At 37.0% G+C, this 16726-nt stretch overlaps 1 protein-coding gene across 1 annotated transcript in view; it reads left to right on the forward strand.

Moving 5' to 3' along the window:
• The first annotated feature begins 401 nt into the window (after nt 1-401).
• Nucleotides 402-16726, forward strand: part of LOC129799055 (nuclear pore complex protein Nup88) — a 172275-nt gene continuing 155950 nt past the window's right edge. The window contains exon 1 of the mRNA XM_055842658.1: nt 402-720. Within this exon, the coding sequence (XP_055698633.1) occupies nt 514-720 (207 nt within the window). The 5' untranslated portion in view covers nt 402-513. The remainder of the gene's footprint in view (nt 721-16726) is intronic.

The raw sequence follows: 16726 nt of genomic DNA on the forward strand, positions 1-16726 counted from the left end.
ACTTTACTCATACCAAATATATCTTTGTCCTAAACTAAACGATAGCTATATTTTTTAATAAGAAATATTAGGAATGTTGTTTCTATGCCTTAAATCAATTTCACTTTGTATGAAAAATTAGGTATCTAATTGATCTAATTTTGATTTTTTAAATTTCTTTAATTTATGATTATTCATTCACAAATTCAGTTCACAATTTTAATTTGCAGGCACCCATAGTTGGTTCACATTAATAATCTCACCTACTTTAAGCTGTTTTATGCTTATCAATTTAATTTTTTAAGAATATTATTATGAGAAATATAAATTAAAAAAGATTTTTCAAAACGTAAATTTTGAATTCAAAATCCCGCGTTAAAGCGCCCTCTGGTCTTCTTTTGGCGAGATTTGTGGCGCCTCTTGTGGACGAAGTAGTCGTGTCAAAACAATGCCGCTTTTCTAGTGTTTATTTGCCGGATTTGTGTTTTTACTGTGAAAATCTGTGGAAATTCTTGTGAAAAGTGAGTGAAAACGATGGCCACGTGTACGGACACCTTTCAGTTCAATCAGGAAGAGATGTTCAAAGTGCTTCAGCGCTGTCTTCCTGATGATTTGACCAAAACACAGAATCTCCTTGAGGGCAAAGATGACATGATTTTCGGGTGGAATTCCCAGGAAAATTGTCTCTTAGCCCTCAATTGGAGAGCAGCCAGGTCTCAAGGAAGTACCATCAAGTACCAGGTAGGTGGATTTTCATGATTTTCTGGCTAAAAAGTGTGTTTTCCCACCACCTTTTAAGTCAACATAACCTCAATCTTCCTAGCCTCCAAAGCGTCATTTTTTTGCACGAACATACCTTTTCCGGGAGTGAGATTTCTCCCAGAAGTGACAATTTTTCCAGGTTGTTTTTCCACGAAATCGAGAGACAATTGAGAGCATTTGCTTTTTTATTTATCCCCGTGAAAATCTACTTTGTTTATGATTCAATTTTGAGACGATAAAATAGTCCATTGCGCGACGGAGTGAATATTGCATTTCAATTCCCAAAAGTACCATCCGGGAGGGAATTTATGGATGATATTCTAGAGACTTTGTATCGATGTTCCCTCTGTTGAACAATGAAATGGATTTTCTTGCTATTTTCTTGCTATTTCAACCCCTTTCCCTACAACTATCTCCCCGCTGAGTTGTGCTTTCGCTTTGGGAAGGGGGCAACTTTTGAGATTTTCCAGCATTTTCCGGGGATGCTGGGTGACAGGGAGTTCATATTGAGACACTTGAATTCCTCCATCCAATTCTCCAATGCTGTGAATATTGAATTTTGTGTGATTTAGAGATCTTAAGAAGTATCTTCTGAGACTCATTTTGCGTCTCAATCACGAGGGGCTGCTCGCCTGACGAGGGGGCCCGGGACTTTGATTGAGGCTGAAGTGGGATGGTTTTTAATTAAATTCCATCATCATTTTTGATTCAATAATCATAAATATGGAGATTGTACGGGAAAAGTTGAAGATGCTCCGAGTCAGTTTGTTTCAAAAACCAAATGGCATCCTTTAAGGGGCTCCGGGGGCTTGGGGGTTGGGTTGATGTGCCTCCTTTTTGGAAAGTCATAAAATCCCTCAGAAAATTCACACTCTCTCGCGGCCCCTTTCATGCTGCCGCCCCTCTGCACATCCCAATAATAATCGTAACAATAATAGTAAAATATTTCCAAAAGAGAGAGAGAGAGGGTTTGTCTTGAAGGATTTCCCGCGGAAAAAGGGATTCGAGGGGCCTGAATCCAGGGGAGAGGTGGGAGTGGGTGAAAATGGTTCGCGGAGTATGGCAAAAGTTGCAAAGTCAAATTTAGCCGTCGTAAAAATTGCTATAAAATCGGTCTATTTATTTTTATGCTCTCCGTCAGATCATTCCTGGGATTTATTATTTTCTCTCTTCATCGTCAAATAATTTAATCAGACAAAAACCACACGCCGTAAAAGAATCACGCATAAGCAGCATAAGAAAATGTACAACATTGTGATTTTAGTTACTTACAGAGCTCAATTTTCTATTTTTATTTGTCATTTTTAGAGAAATTATATTTGATTTTCAATCTAAAGGACTTCTTAAATTTCGCTGAATTTTGGTTTAAGAAAATTCTCTTGAAATTCTTCATAAAAAATTCTAGGGAAATTTTTGAAATTTTATGGCACTGGACCAGGGCAGAGCATTCTCATACATTTTCCGTACAAAAATGTGGTATATTTTTTCTTAAGTGGTTTTTTAGTTTTGGTATAAAACCAAATGCAATCATTTTAAAACTTTTACCAAATGAAAGAGTATCTAATGTTATGTTATTAGCACATAATTTATAATGATTGCACGAGGATAATCGTTTCTAAAACCTTTATGAAAAAGATGTAAAATTCGCAATTTTTTTGAATTTTTCTAAAAAAATTGTCTATCTGTAACACCAGTAAAATTTTAAATTCAATAAAAATATATTCTCTATATATGTGGCTACCATTTCGTGTTATATTTATTTTTGTGGAATCTAAGGCATAAAAATTATAAATAATTTAAGAAAAATGTACCATTTGTGAATTAAAATGCTCCTATCCGTTAGTTAATCATCCTAGCACTGGACACATTTTTTTGATTTAGTGAAAATCGTTCGATTGAAATTCTATCTCTTACTCTTGCGAAATTTTGCTGTTTTTTTCTTTGAAATCAAAATTGAAATTTTATCCTTAAATTGAAAAGAAAGAGACAGCGAGATCTAACTTCAGTGAGAAAGAGTAAGAGGTAGAATTTCGATCGATCGAATTTCAAAATTTATGGCGCTGGCACAGCTCTTCAACTTTCTTCTCTTTCTGCCAAATGAAAATTGAAATTTCAATTTCATTTTCAATTTTCGTTTGACAAAAAGAGACAATAATATCTGATTTTAAGTTTGAAAGAGTAAGAGGTAAAATTTCATTCGATTGAATTTCACTCAATTGAAAAGGTGTGCCAGCGCCATTAATTTTCAATTGACAGAAAGAGACAAAGATATTTATATGTCACTTCAGTTTAAAAGAATAATGGCGCTGGCACACCTTTTCAATTTAGTGAAATTCAATCGATTGAAATTTTACCTCTTGCTCATTCAAACTGAAATAAGATAGAATAGAATAGAATAGAATATTTATTTGGTTAATGCCCCGGTTGAATGCAACAAGTTGGGACTATACAATATTATACATTTTAATATAAAAGAAAGATATGTTTAGAACAAAAAGTATACAATCAGATGCTTAACAAGACGAGAAAAAAAAATGGAAGTGCTACAGAGTTGTGATAAAAATTAATTAAATATTTATTAAATTAAATATTAATTAAATAGATACGTTTGTCTTTTTCTGTCGAATGAAAAATGAAATTTCAATTTCATTTTTCAATATCAATTTTAAATTTCATTTGACAGAAAGAGACAGCTATATCTGATTTCAGGAAAATTTCATGAAGTCGAAATTCGAATTCCTTTCTTACTCACATGCATTGAATTTGTCTATCTCATTCTCTTGTACTCTTCTTCTTTTAAACATCACTCCAAATTCAATTTAGCTCAATCGAATTTGGTATGCGAAAGAATGAGATAGTCATATGCAAAACATGTGAGAAAGAAAGGGATTCGAATTTCGACTACATGAAATTTTCCTGATCTAAAAGGTGTGCTGGAGTCATAAGTATAAGAAGTAAAGTTTCAGTCGATTGAATTTCACTCATGTCAGTTGAAAAGGTGTACCTGCACCACTAAATTTAAATTTTACTGAAAGAGACAGCTAAATCTGATTTTAGTTTGAAAAAGTAAGAGGTTGAAGTTCAATCCGTAGAATTTCAGTCAATTAAAAAATTATGCCATCGTGTTTCACCCTTTTCGCTTTTGAATTCTGAAATGAACGGCTCTGCCACACCTTTTAGATCAGGAAAATTTCATGAATCAAAATTCACATCCTTTGCTTTCTCACTCGTTTTGTATATATCTGTCTCATTCTTCCATTCTCCAAATTCGACTGAACTAAACTGAATTTGTTGTGATGTTCAAAGGAAGAAGTAGAGTGCGAAAAAGTGAGGTGGACATATGCAAAGCCTGTGAGAAATAATAATAATAGGGGAATGTAGGCATGGTTCGCACAGAGTGAACCTTCAAACGATGCGAATTTTCTCTTTGTTTGCAAAGAGCTGACTTACCATTTCTCATCTCGTTTCATGAGCTTAATAATTAACTATCTTATGGCTAAGAACAGGGGCATGACGTTTCCTATGTTTCCCATATATTTCTAGCACGCCGAATTTTTTTTAAAGTTTATTAGCTGTTTTCTGTCATTGTGGAACGAATTAGCAAATAATACTAATACAAAATAAAAGCCAATTTAATAACGAAAAGGCAACCGAAAACCCCAAATTGGCAAGTTACGTAGTTTTGGAGATATCTCGTGAAATGTGTTCGAAAACAGGAGACAATTTACACTAAAACTGGTCGCATTTTTCAGAGCTAATGTCACCCCCTTGGCTAAGAAATGTCGAACTAGCGCTTTGCAAACAAAGAGAAAATTTGCATTGTTTGAAGGTTCACTCTGTGCGAAACATGCCAACATTCCCCTAAGTAATAAGTTTATTGGTTCATGCCCAGGATACAGAAAGTAACATGTAGGACTATACAATATAAAGGAATAAATCTTTATTACTGAAAATGAAATCAAGAAAAAAATTTATTGATGGTAGTGCCTTAGCTAAAAGTAAAAAAAAATAAAATAGGTTTCCCTCGCTGATTTATTTCAAACCTCCTTTCTAGCGAATGTCTTATCATATTTGAATTTAGTAATTTTGATAGAAATGTCCAATAATGGTTATTGTTTTTTTTTTCAATTTTCTATAAACCATATTTGCTAATTTTTAAAATTTTGTTTGGATCAATTGTTTAAGGAATTATAACTTATTGTATTTTGTTTTTTCATGTATTTTCTCGATTTTTTATAACTGGGCAATTGTAATTTGAAAATGAAATTCAATTGGTGCTTGAACGAAAATTATCGTGTATTAGAAAATATTGATATTGCCTTCGCAAAAACACGAAGATACAAAGAATACAAGATTCTTCTGTATTTTCAACCCTCAAATCAACCCGTGAAGTATTTTCCCAAGGAAAAAAAAGAACATTTAGGTTTAGAGTCTAAAAGATTGTCTGGGATATCAGAAATCATAATCGTTACGCTGATGTCTTATTGCAATACGGTAAAAAACGCGCGTAATCGCAAGAGTTATATGAAATGAAGAGAAATTGCGACTTTTCCTTGGTGGAAAAACTGCCGAATGGTTTTTCTTCCTTGTTGCAAAAGACGAATAAACGATGGAAAGAAATGAAAGAGTCGTATTCATCAATTCCATAAAACACGAAATAACAGATGGTCCTATCGTTCGCAGCAAATGGCCTGTGAGAAGAGTTTCACACAAATTGGCTTCATCTCCTTTTCCATTTGCCTCCATATACATTTTCCCTGCCAAACTACCCCCCTTGCAGTCCCCCCTTTGAGATGTGAATGAAGAAAAAGACATTCACCAAGTACGATGACAATGATGGATCATATTGTGTTTCACGATCAAAATGATAAAAATTATATTATTACCATTAATAGCAATGTTACTTGGGTATAGTATCTTGTAAAATGACGCAAAAGATAAAATTCATCCCTCAAAGTACTCCAAAAGAAAAGCTCCATCAAGTTTATTTTGTGGAAATGGGGAAGGAAAAAATAGTAATATCTATTGCTAATTTTCTTCAGATATTACAAAGTTTGTAATACAAAAGATGAACAAGAGTATTTAACCAGGAGTTGTTATCCATTTCAACAAGAAGATTGAAGCAAACTACCCCAAAATTTATCCTTTGGGACACTCTCTCTTTCGCATTTTGCAGCTGAGGAGAAATGGAGCAACTTTCTCTCCCAAAAAGCCTTTAGCACATGAATATTTGAATATTTATCTCGACATTACAATATTTTTAACTAGTGTACCACACTCGGAAAAATTTGGAAAAAAAATCTTTAACTATTATTGTAACGAAAACCGAAAGGTCCTAAAAATTTTAAGGGATTTGGGATTATAAGAGGCAAAATTTAGTAAAACCAGCCATAAACTGTTAACTTTTGAAGCTGTAGTAAAACAGTAGTTGTAAATTTTAAGTTACAACTAATTTAATTTTAAGTTTTTGTGTAATCTTCAATTAGTAGACTTTAAGTTTATTTCTAAAGGAATTGATTGTATTCAAACTTAAATTAACAATTATACTATTTAAATCTTTCAATTGTCAAGGAAGCAGTTATAGTACTTACAGATTGCGTAGTTTGAAACTATGTAGATAATTTCGTCCGGTACCGGGCAAAATCCCGAAAGCCAACATCCTGAAAGCCAAAATCTCGGAAAACCAAAATCCGAAAACTGTAATCTCAAAAAGCAAAAATCCTGAGAGATAAATCCGGAAGACCCGCAATTCCGGACGTCAAAATTCCAGAAGCTAAAGTTCCGTATACTAAATCCCGAAAATCTCAAAATCCTGAAAGGGACGCAGTAATACGGAGGGTAATGTGTAAAATAATTTCCCAAAATACAGAAAATTTCTCTTTTTCCTTAACAACGCATTTGCTATGATAGGAGTAGCTATAAAACTTTTAAGAATAGAAGGTAATTTTAGCTTTGAGGATTTTGGATTTCGGGTCTTTTGCCTTTTCAGGATTTTGGCGTTCGGAATTTCGTCCCAGTCGAGATTTTGACCTGTTTGGGACTTTGTCTATTCGGATATCGACCCATTCGGAATTTTGTATTTAAGGATTTTGGTTTTGAGGATTTTGAATTTCAAGATTTTGGCGTTTGGGTTTTTGACTCATTCAAGATGTAGCCCTATTCGGGACTTTGTCTATTCGGATTTCGACCCTTTCGGAATATCGACCCATTCGGGGTTTTAGATTAAAAAATTTTGGTTTTCGGGATTTTGACCGGATTCCATTTTGTCATAAAATTCATTGAAGGGAACTGCAAAAGGCTGTCCATCTACTTAGAAGATTCTAACTACAAACTGTTTATCCGCAAAATGAAGAGCTTTATCTGTAAATCATTTTGAAGATTCAGACAAACTGTTTATGTGTTTTCTAAATCTATTTAAAACCTTCAAATACAAAAAAAAATTGAGGCAAAATGGAATAGATAAAGCGTCATTAGCCTTCAACTCAGAATCGTAAATGTTTCATTTTGGATCTGAATCCTCAATTTAAATCTTAAAGCTTTCTCTAGCTCGAAATTAAGGGGACCATTAGTGTACTTTAAAGTCTCTAAACGAGAAAGTTTCATTACTAAGATGCCAAGAGTTTTTTTTAAACAGTTTACTGCGTTTGCGGTTTAATATTCTGGTTTTAGTTGCGTCGAGTTTTATACGGGGCTCATGCCTGAAGCTTAGCCATATGGCTTAACTGTTATAATTTCTCATCTTTCAAGATATTTTGGGAAACTTAACTTAAGATTGGGATATTAAGGACAAATGACCTGTTAGATTTTGAGAGAGCAATAAAATTGGTCGCCATTTACGATTCTGAGACCTTCGGAAACTGGGCTAAACCTCTAGTCAGAAGATGCTTTTATATGTGCATGAGATTGGTCAATACTGCCTTAGCCCATTCAGTCAATGTACCAGAAATACTTGAGATAGAATGTTCATATTTTGGGATTAGTTTCCTACAGATTAATAGATGAATTAATCTGAAAGATGGAGGCGCGGGGAGCCCCTGTCAAACACACGTCTTAACGGTCACTGAATTTAAATTCTGTGAATTAATTTATTACAAACTCTATTGCTTTAGATAGAGTAACTATTCAAGAAAACAAATTGGCAACCAGAATTCAAATCAGAAAAGAGGAATGAGGCCCATTTTAACAAATTCGACGGGAGGTTTCATATTCCGTTCGCCATTTTGAGCAAAAATTTTGTATGACCTTCCGCGAAGCAAGAAAAGAATAACAAAATGTATTTTCATCTCTGTCGGACTATTTTTCCCAAGTAATTAAAAGACTAAAGTTACTAAAAATCCATTTCCGACAGCAATTCGGATAGCAGTTACCGAGGAATAAATCATCTAAAATCACTCAATTTGCGTATTATGTATAGTACCATGGTAAGGAATGGGTTAATCCCTGGTACGGTATCCCTGGTACGGTCTGAGTTTACAATTTCTTTTACAGTTAGTTTAAACGAAAAAATTCTGCTTTAACCTAAATTTAAGCAACGGTTTTACATCTTCAAAGATTGAATGCTTTTTTTAGGAATAGGCCGGCTACTGGAATGACAGGTTTATAGCATTCTGTTTAATATGTAAGCCTTAATGGGATTCACCTAATTACTCATTCACTGACATACGGAGACGATTTGACTCGAACAAAACCCCTAGGAACCTTCAACATCTGCCTAGGGACGATAGTTTAAATGGATCATAGGATTAGGATTGGTTGGTTTGGACGTCGACTGTCGAGAGGGCCCTTATATTAATTGAAAGAGAAAATAATTCTATCTAGATCTAGATTAAGTGTTTCTAGTTGCTCTAGGTCTAGTTCCGAAATCGACAATCCTTGAAGTCTATGGTCGTTAAAGGTGTATCAAGGTTAGGTTTTGTATATGTATTAAACGTAAATGGTCTACGTTTACTAACTGACATTAGATTTATTTAAAAATTGATAAGAATTTTCTTGAAATTTCAAGAGGATTCTGGTTACCCAAGTGCTAGTTTATTAACCAATTACTATGTGTTAATCAACCCTGATTAAGTATTCAATCATTCTAATCTTAGATTTTTCTGAGTGCAATAACATGCAAAAATAGAAGTAGATTTTTCCACTGAGAATTTACTTCTTTCAACCAAGGCTCTCTTCTGCATTTCTTTATCGCTTCTGGCAGTTTACAAGACAATAAAAAAATCAAGACATTCCCACCAAATATCGTCACAAGTTTCAGAATATCGTGGATGGGGTATCCCACTTCTGAAAATGCAACTTTCCACCCCTTTAGCTACTGATAGAAAAATCGAAAGAAGAAAAGTTCATGTCTTTTATGTATTTTAAGACAACTTTTACCCAACATCTCCATCACAAGGCAACCCATTTGGTCTATTTGAAAGTTTTTTATCTATTTTTTTTATGGTACTTTTATAGAAGAATATGAAGTTTCGAGAGCTGAAAAAATATGCTACATTTGCAAAAATGCTATTGAAGAGAAAACTAAATTTTTCCTCGTTGAATATGAGTGAATGATGGTTAGTTTTTTTTGTAAATGCACATCATCATTGTCATTTATTCTTCTCTCTATCTCTCGGTAGTCGATTTTTTTTCGGTGCGAATGCCAACATTTGCAATGGTAGACTTATAGTTGCATGTGATAGTGAAAAATTTTTTGATTCAGCAGTAAATAATCACAGAACATTATACCATGTCATCAAGTATAAAAATTTTCCACCCACATTTTCCTGAATGGGCAAAAGAGGGCTATATAGAGAGAAAATTTTTGTGCTGGAAGATAAGGCAAAACACTATCATCATATTTCATGCAATTTAACTTGAAAATTTTACTAACCTATGATGTATGGGCATTTGGGTTGAGGGGGAAACATTTGGAAATATCCCTTTTTTCCAAGGCTATTAATAGATTGGAGGGAAAAAAGGGAAATTTAGAAAGAGGTTTAATGAAAAGAGTTCAGCAGAAGAGTTTAAAAAAAAAATTGAGCGAAAAGAACATCCCCGGAAGGTTCGAATGACAAGTCATAATGAGGAATTTCTATCGTTCTATGCATTTTAAATTTTTCTATGCAAGTTTTTCTCTTTCCACGGATGAAAATTGACATTTTCAGCATGCAATGGATATAGAAATTTGCCCCTTGGAAAAATCATATAGAAAAAACGATGAGAAAATGAGAATGGGAAACCATAAAATGTCACTCAAATGTTGGAAGAAATTCAGTATCATGCTGGGAAAATGCATCGATGCATTTGACAATGACTTAATAAATAAACCGCATCCTAAAATAGGAGGGTTTGTAAATTGTGCTATATCAAAAACTTATAGCATGACAAAACAAAAGGCAAAATGCAAGAGGGTTGTGTATTATAGCCAACCCCCCCCTTTCTCACATCTTCCTTTTGCTGGAAAACCTTAAGAAAATCCATCGAAGAACAATACAAATATGACTGTTGTTTAGTTGGGATAAAATCCGGGGAAAAGACCAAGAAATAATATAACTTGTGAATACAAAAACGACAATTTCATTCTTACTCCTTCCCCTTCATTTTACTTCCCAGAATCTCAATGGCGAATAAGCAAATCTTAATATTTTCCGTTTTCCAACTCATCCCTCCCCTCTTAGACCCCTGCACCACACCTTCATCCCAAAAGGAATAAGAATATGAATAACACTTTCTTAATGGCATAAGAAAATTCAACGTAACACATTCACTATCTTCAACCCCATTCCCCTGTATTTCACCAAGGAAGCCCCTTGTGAAGAAGCCAGAGTGAGCCCTATACTTGGTGAGGACCCCTTGTTAAGAAAACTATATGAATGGCCTCACACATTTAACTATCCAAGGCTACAATAATAATAATTTTGCAGTGACAACAATAGCAAAATTTCTCTATATCATTCCATCGTGGTTGAAATTATGACCAAATCCTGTGGGTTCACTTGTTACCCAACTTCTTTCATCGTTGTCCTTCCTTCACCGACAGTGATAATGAAGAGAGACACCATTGAGAGACAATAGGACCATGTCAGGACATTATTCTAACTGGAAGATTCTTTTTGCCAGGCAATTAGAACAATTGCCTAAGTTTATTTTCCGCAGAAACCTTTAGTTGGTTAGGAACTAAAGATTATTTTCCGAGTGTGTTAGTTGTTGTACGAAAGGTGAGAATATTGTCTTCGTTCAATTGTAGTCTTAACTTTCTTTGCCAATTTCCCAAGTAGGGTCGGAGGAACGTCTGTTCGACAGGGAACCCTTATTGACACTTTTGTCAAGATTTTGAAAATTATTTAATGTATCTAGTAAAATATAAGTAATATAACGTTTTTATCTGTAATATGACTTTTACTATAAACAGAGATGTTCAAATTTCATATCCCAAATAGTACAGAGTAGGGTGTCAATAGGTGCTGACACGAGTTCTTAAAGTGTCAATAGACGTTCCTTTCACCCTAGCATTAGGCATTCTTTGAGGCCAAAGGGTTTGAGATAATGACTTTGGATACTTGATAACCCGTCTGTTACTTAACTTATTGAGTGTTCGCTCCACTCAGTGAATTTGTTGAGTTGTTGGCCCCTCGGTGGGCAAAGCCCAAATCGCATAGCGGACACTGCAGATGATCTCCCTTCCACTTTCCTTATGTACTAATAGGATTGATAAAGAGATCATCTGCAGTGCAAAAATTCTCTTTGTTCAGTCTAAAAAGTGACGCTGGAGGTGACAAATTTAGTGAAAAAAAATATATTGGAGTCAAAAAAGTGTTAAGGAGTTTCACTTTGGCTGTGGAAAAAGTTTTTTTTTCGCCCTTCTCACCTGGATAACCAAAGAATCTTTGCAGGTAATTCCGTGATTGATAAAGGAGAGAAAGAGAGGCAGAAGAAGTACATTTCTAACGTTCAATCATTAACTTTTAAGGTAACTCACACCAGACTCACGCACGTAGTTGCATCAAATATTAATTCCAGTTCTTTGACCTTCTATTAAGGTAAATCCCCATACATTTTTTGGTCCCGCGCCAGGGAAAAAAAGGATTTCGTGACCCACGATGCCTGCCAACGCCAGTAAGCAAACCCGTGCTAACTACAAGGGGCAATTGACCATCGCCAAACGACAAATTGAGAGCTACATTGCAGATGAAGTCTCTCAAGATGATTTGGTGGACCTGATGACCTTGAAAGAGAACATCGATCGCATTGAGGCAAAATATCAGACAGTGCAGGAGAAAATCATACTAGACGCTGATGAGGATGAAGAGGAACAAGAGGTGGATGAGCTGAATTGTTTCCTAACTGACTGTGCTGAGACGGCTAACAGGGCTGCTCGTCTTATCAACGCTGCAAAGACAAATGCCCAACATGCCACCGGAGGTACTGCTGCTTCAGCTTTAGAGACATCGGACCTGAAGACTCTCGTTATGAATGTTTCCTCACATCTGGAGAAACAGCAGGCAGCTCTGGTAAGTCTCGTTGAAGTACATAAAAGCGAGATGACGATGCTCGGCCAATCGTCCCGGAACTCTGGCCCATCCCCTGGTTCATCAACAAAAAACAATATTGTTTCTTCTGACTCAAATGTAGATTTAGAGCCTCTTAAAATACCCAAATTTTCCGGGTCTTATGCACAATGGAAATCATTTAAAGATTTATTCAAGTCAGGGGTACATTTTCGTACTGGTTTATCACATGCCCAAAAATTACATTATTTAAAAACCTCATTATCAGGGGAAGCTTTACGTGTAGTAGATCATTTAGCCATATGTGACGAGAATTATCCCGTTGCATGGGAACTGTTAGAAGATCAATATGAGGACAAACTCTGCATTGTTAATGCCCATATAGATGACTTTCTTGGTCAAGCCCCCGTTACAAAGCCATCTGCACAGTCCATTAGAAAGCTCCAAACGATGTCCTCATCAATCCTACAAGCCCTTCAAGCTCTTAATGTAACTGAAAGGGATCCATGGTTAATCAATATGACACTCAAGAAGCTTGATAATGAAACTCAAATGTTGTGGTCACAACAAGTAATGGGAAGGCTCGCTAAATGGGGGGAATTTTCCAAATTTCTCCAAGGAAGATACAAATCATTGGAGACATGTGCCTCGAATCAGTCCAAGAGTCAACCCTCACATGATCCTAAGCCTACACGGGCAAAGTGCGCAGTCACAAATGTGAACAATTTGTGTAAACTTTGCAATAAACAAGAACATAAATTGTATAGGTGTCGCGAATTCCTGAAATTGCCAGCTTCTTCCAGAGTAGATACAGTCCACAAGCTAAAAATATGCACAAACTGCCTCTCGGAGTCTCACACATTGAATGCCTGTGCCTATCCATCGTGCCGCCATTGCTCTCAGAAGCACAATAGATTGCTCCACGATGCTTTAGCTAGTGAGTCTCAGAACTCGGGTCAGGATAGCCAATCAGATACTCCAAGACCCTCCCAATCCACTCCTCCGAATTTTCGTCCAAACCAAGCGTCAAATTCCAATTTTGAGAGGAATCCCGTTTCCCTAAAGGCGTCATATGAACAAGTTAGGTCGAATTCTTCAACCTCGAGATCTGGAGTTCTTCTTGCTACCGCCATTGTTATGATTCAGGATAGCGATTACAATCTCCAGCCATGTAGGGCTTTGTTAGATGCCGGCTCTCAGGTCAATATTATGACGACTAGCCTCCAACAGCGATTGAAATTGAAATCAAGTCCAGCTAATTTCATTGTTGAAGGCATAGGTGCGACCCCTCACAAAGCCAAGAAGCATGTTAATACCTATTTTCAGATACAATCTGATGGTGAAAAAAGTCTTTTGTCTCTCAATTGTTTGGTGATGCCCGCAATTACTGGAGAACAGCCAATTGTCACCTTTGATGTATCTGCCATTAACATACCAGCACATATCACTCTCGCAGATCCCCATTGGTATAGAAAAGGTCCCATTGAACTCCTTATTGGTGGGCAATTTTTCTGGAGTTTAGTCAAAGGGGAGTCAATCGAGCTCGGTGCTGGTTTGCCCATGCTCAGAGAAAGTAGCCTTGGTTGGATTATTGTGGGACCCCATTCTTCAGTATTTCCCCAAGCCATGCCAATCACTTATGCTACCTGTGGGATATCCACTCTCGAAAGCATTGATAATTCAATCAAAAAATTCTGGGAGATCGAAGAAGTTCCTCAGGAAGACCCACCATCCCTGGAAGCGGTTGAGGTTGAAACGCTTTTCCAATCAACGACTTGTAGAACCGACTCAGGGAGATATATGGTTCACCTTCCTTTTAAGGAAAATATTGACTCTCTCCAAAGTAATCGATCAAGTGCAGTTCGACAATTCTACTCTCTTGAAGCTCGCATGAACAAAACTCCTGTACTAAAGGCCCAATACAACGAGATCATTCAAGAATATCTTGATCTGGGAATTGTCGAAACTGTACCATATGATGAACTGCAATTCAAATCTTACTATTTCCCGCATCATTGTGTAGTCAAGGAATCAGCAGTGTCCACAAAAATCCGAGTCGTCTTTAACGCTAGTTCAAAATCCCTATCGGGTCTCAGTTTAAATGACGTTCTCAAAATTGGACCTGTCGTACAACCTTCGCTCGTCGCAATTTTATGGAGATTTCGAATGCATCCTGTGGCTCTCACATGCGATATTGTCAAAATGTACCTCCAAACAATGGTACACCCACCTCATCGGGACTTTCAAAGATTTATTTGGAGGAAATCATCGGAGGATAAATTGATGGACATGAGATTTCGCACAGTGTGTTTTGGAGTGGCATCCTCTCCCTATCTTGCGACTCGCGCCTTGAACCAATTGGCAAATGATGAGGGGGAAAAATATAAATCAGCAGCTCAGGTTATCAAAAACAATTTCTATGTAGATGATTGTTTGGTTTCTGCCCCCACTGAAAGGGATATTTTCCAAATTTGTGAAGAGCTTGTTGGAATTTTGAAACTTGCTGGAATGGAACTGTCTAAGTTCAATTCAAATGCCAGATTTCTGTTGTCCGACACCTCAGACCCTGATGTTCCAATTGATGATCACACCACCAAGACATTAGGAATGATTTGGAGCCCTAGAGCAGACACCTTCCGGTTTAGAGTTAACTTGGATTCGGAGAATGATACCGTTACAAAAAGGAGAATACTTTCTGTCATAGCACGAATCTTTGATCCTTTGGGTCTGTTAGGACCTCTGAATACTAGTGCCAAGTTGATCATGCAACAAACCTGGAGAATTGCTTTGGATTGGGATGCAGAAATCTCTGATGAATATCTAGATGAATCCAGCTATCCTTTACGTAATAGATGGCTTCTGTATGTCAAGGATTTGAAAACCATAGAGAGTATGCGGATTCCAAGATGGATTTCTAATATTCAATTCCCCATTCATTTGGAGCTTCACGGATTTAGTGATGCCAGTGGAGTGGCATACGGAGCTGCTGTATATGTGGTGTCTGAGGATTCGTCGGGAAATCGATCGGCAAGTCTCATGACCTCAAAATCTAAGCTTTGTCCCTTCAAGAACGGTGTCCGAACATTGACCATTCCAAAAGCAGAGTTGTGTGCAGCCGTCCTTGTTGTGAAGTTGGTGAGCAGTGTTTCTGCATCCTTAGATGTCCATGAGGTTCGCTTTTGGGTTGATGCTACGATTGTGCTCCACCAAGTTTATGCTCCTCTTGCTAAGAGAGAGCTGTTTGTGAAAAACAGGATTACAGAAATTCTTAAATTGAGTGTCCCTGAACAGTGGAGACATGTACCTGGAAAGGACAACCCAGCTGACCTCATCTCCCGTGGAACTACCTCTTCCCAACTTATTGATTGCTCACTGTGGTGGAATGGTCCAAGATGGTTAGAGAAGTCTCAAGAATTTTGGCCTCAGCCATTTGATCCATCATGTGCGATAGTGAAAAGTGGATTAATATCTTCCCACAAGGACCCTAACAAGGAGAAGGGTGGATATCTGGATATTTGTGAACAATTATCCATGCATTTTAGCAAATTTTCGAAGATGAAAACAATTTTAGCAAGGTGCATGGCCATCTTCAAGTTTTGGGTGAACTTGCCGAAGCGAAACACGCGTCAGAGGGAACGACCATCTCTTTGCCCTTCAGTCGAACTAATTCGGAAGGCTGAGATCATGTTGATTCAGTGGTATCAGATGTTGCACTTAGAGAGTTGTTTTGCTGCCATTCAAAATAATTCAATGGACTCAGTAACTCATCTGAAGTCGCTACGAAAGCTACGACCATTCATTGACAGTGATGGGCTATTGAGGGTTGGAGGTAGACTCCAACTGTTGGACGATGGTACGGATGTCAAGCACCCAATATTGTTACCTAAGGGTACCCTGGCAAATGCAATCATCATTGAGGAGCATGAACGTATGCTTCATGCGGGCCCGATGTTACTACTCTCTACGATTCGACAACGATATTGGCCACTCAATGGGAGAAATGCTGCGAGGCAAGTCGTGAGAAATTGTGTAAGGTGCACCAGAGCAAATCCTCAAATAGAAACTCAGCTCATGGGAAATCTTCCACAGCATCGTATCTCCCATATTCGTGCATTCAAGACTGTCGGGGTCGACTTTGCTGGGCCATTGTTGATTCGCAGAGGGGTGAGACGGGACTCAACTGATAAAGCATACGTAGCTGTTTTCGTGTGCATGTCTGTGAAGGCAGTACATCTAGAACTTGTCTCATCTCTCAGTACTGACGCATTTCTGGCATGTTTGCGGAGATTCATTGCTCGCAGAGGTATTCCATCACATATATATTCGGACAACGGAAGAAACTTTCTCGGAGCCAGTAGCGAGATTAGGAGATTGTTTGAGTCTGATGAGTTTAAGGAGAGGGTTTTTAACAATTGCACACAGCTCAACATTGAGTGGAAATTTCAGCCTCCCAAAGCTCCACACCATGGTGGACTCTGGGAGGCAGCAGTAAAGTCATT

The sequence above is a fragment of the Phlebotomus papatasi genome, chromosome 1, assembly GCF_024763615.1.
Source record: "Phlebotomus papatasi isolate M1 chromosome 1, Ppap_2.1, whole genome shotgun sequence".
Classification (NCBI taxonomy): Eukaryota; Metazoa; Arthropoda; class Insecta; order Diptera; family Psychodidae; genus Phlebotomus; species Phlebotomus papatasi.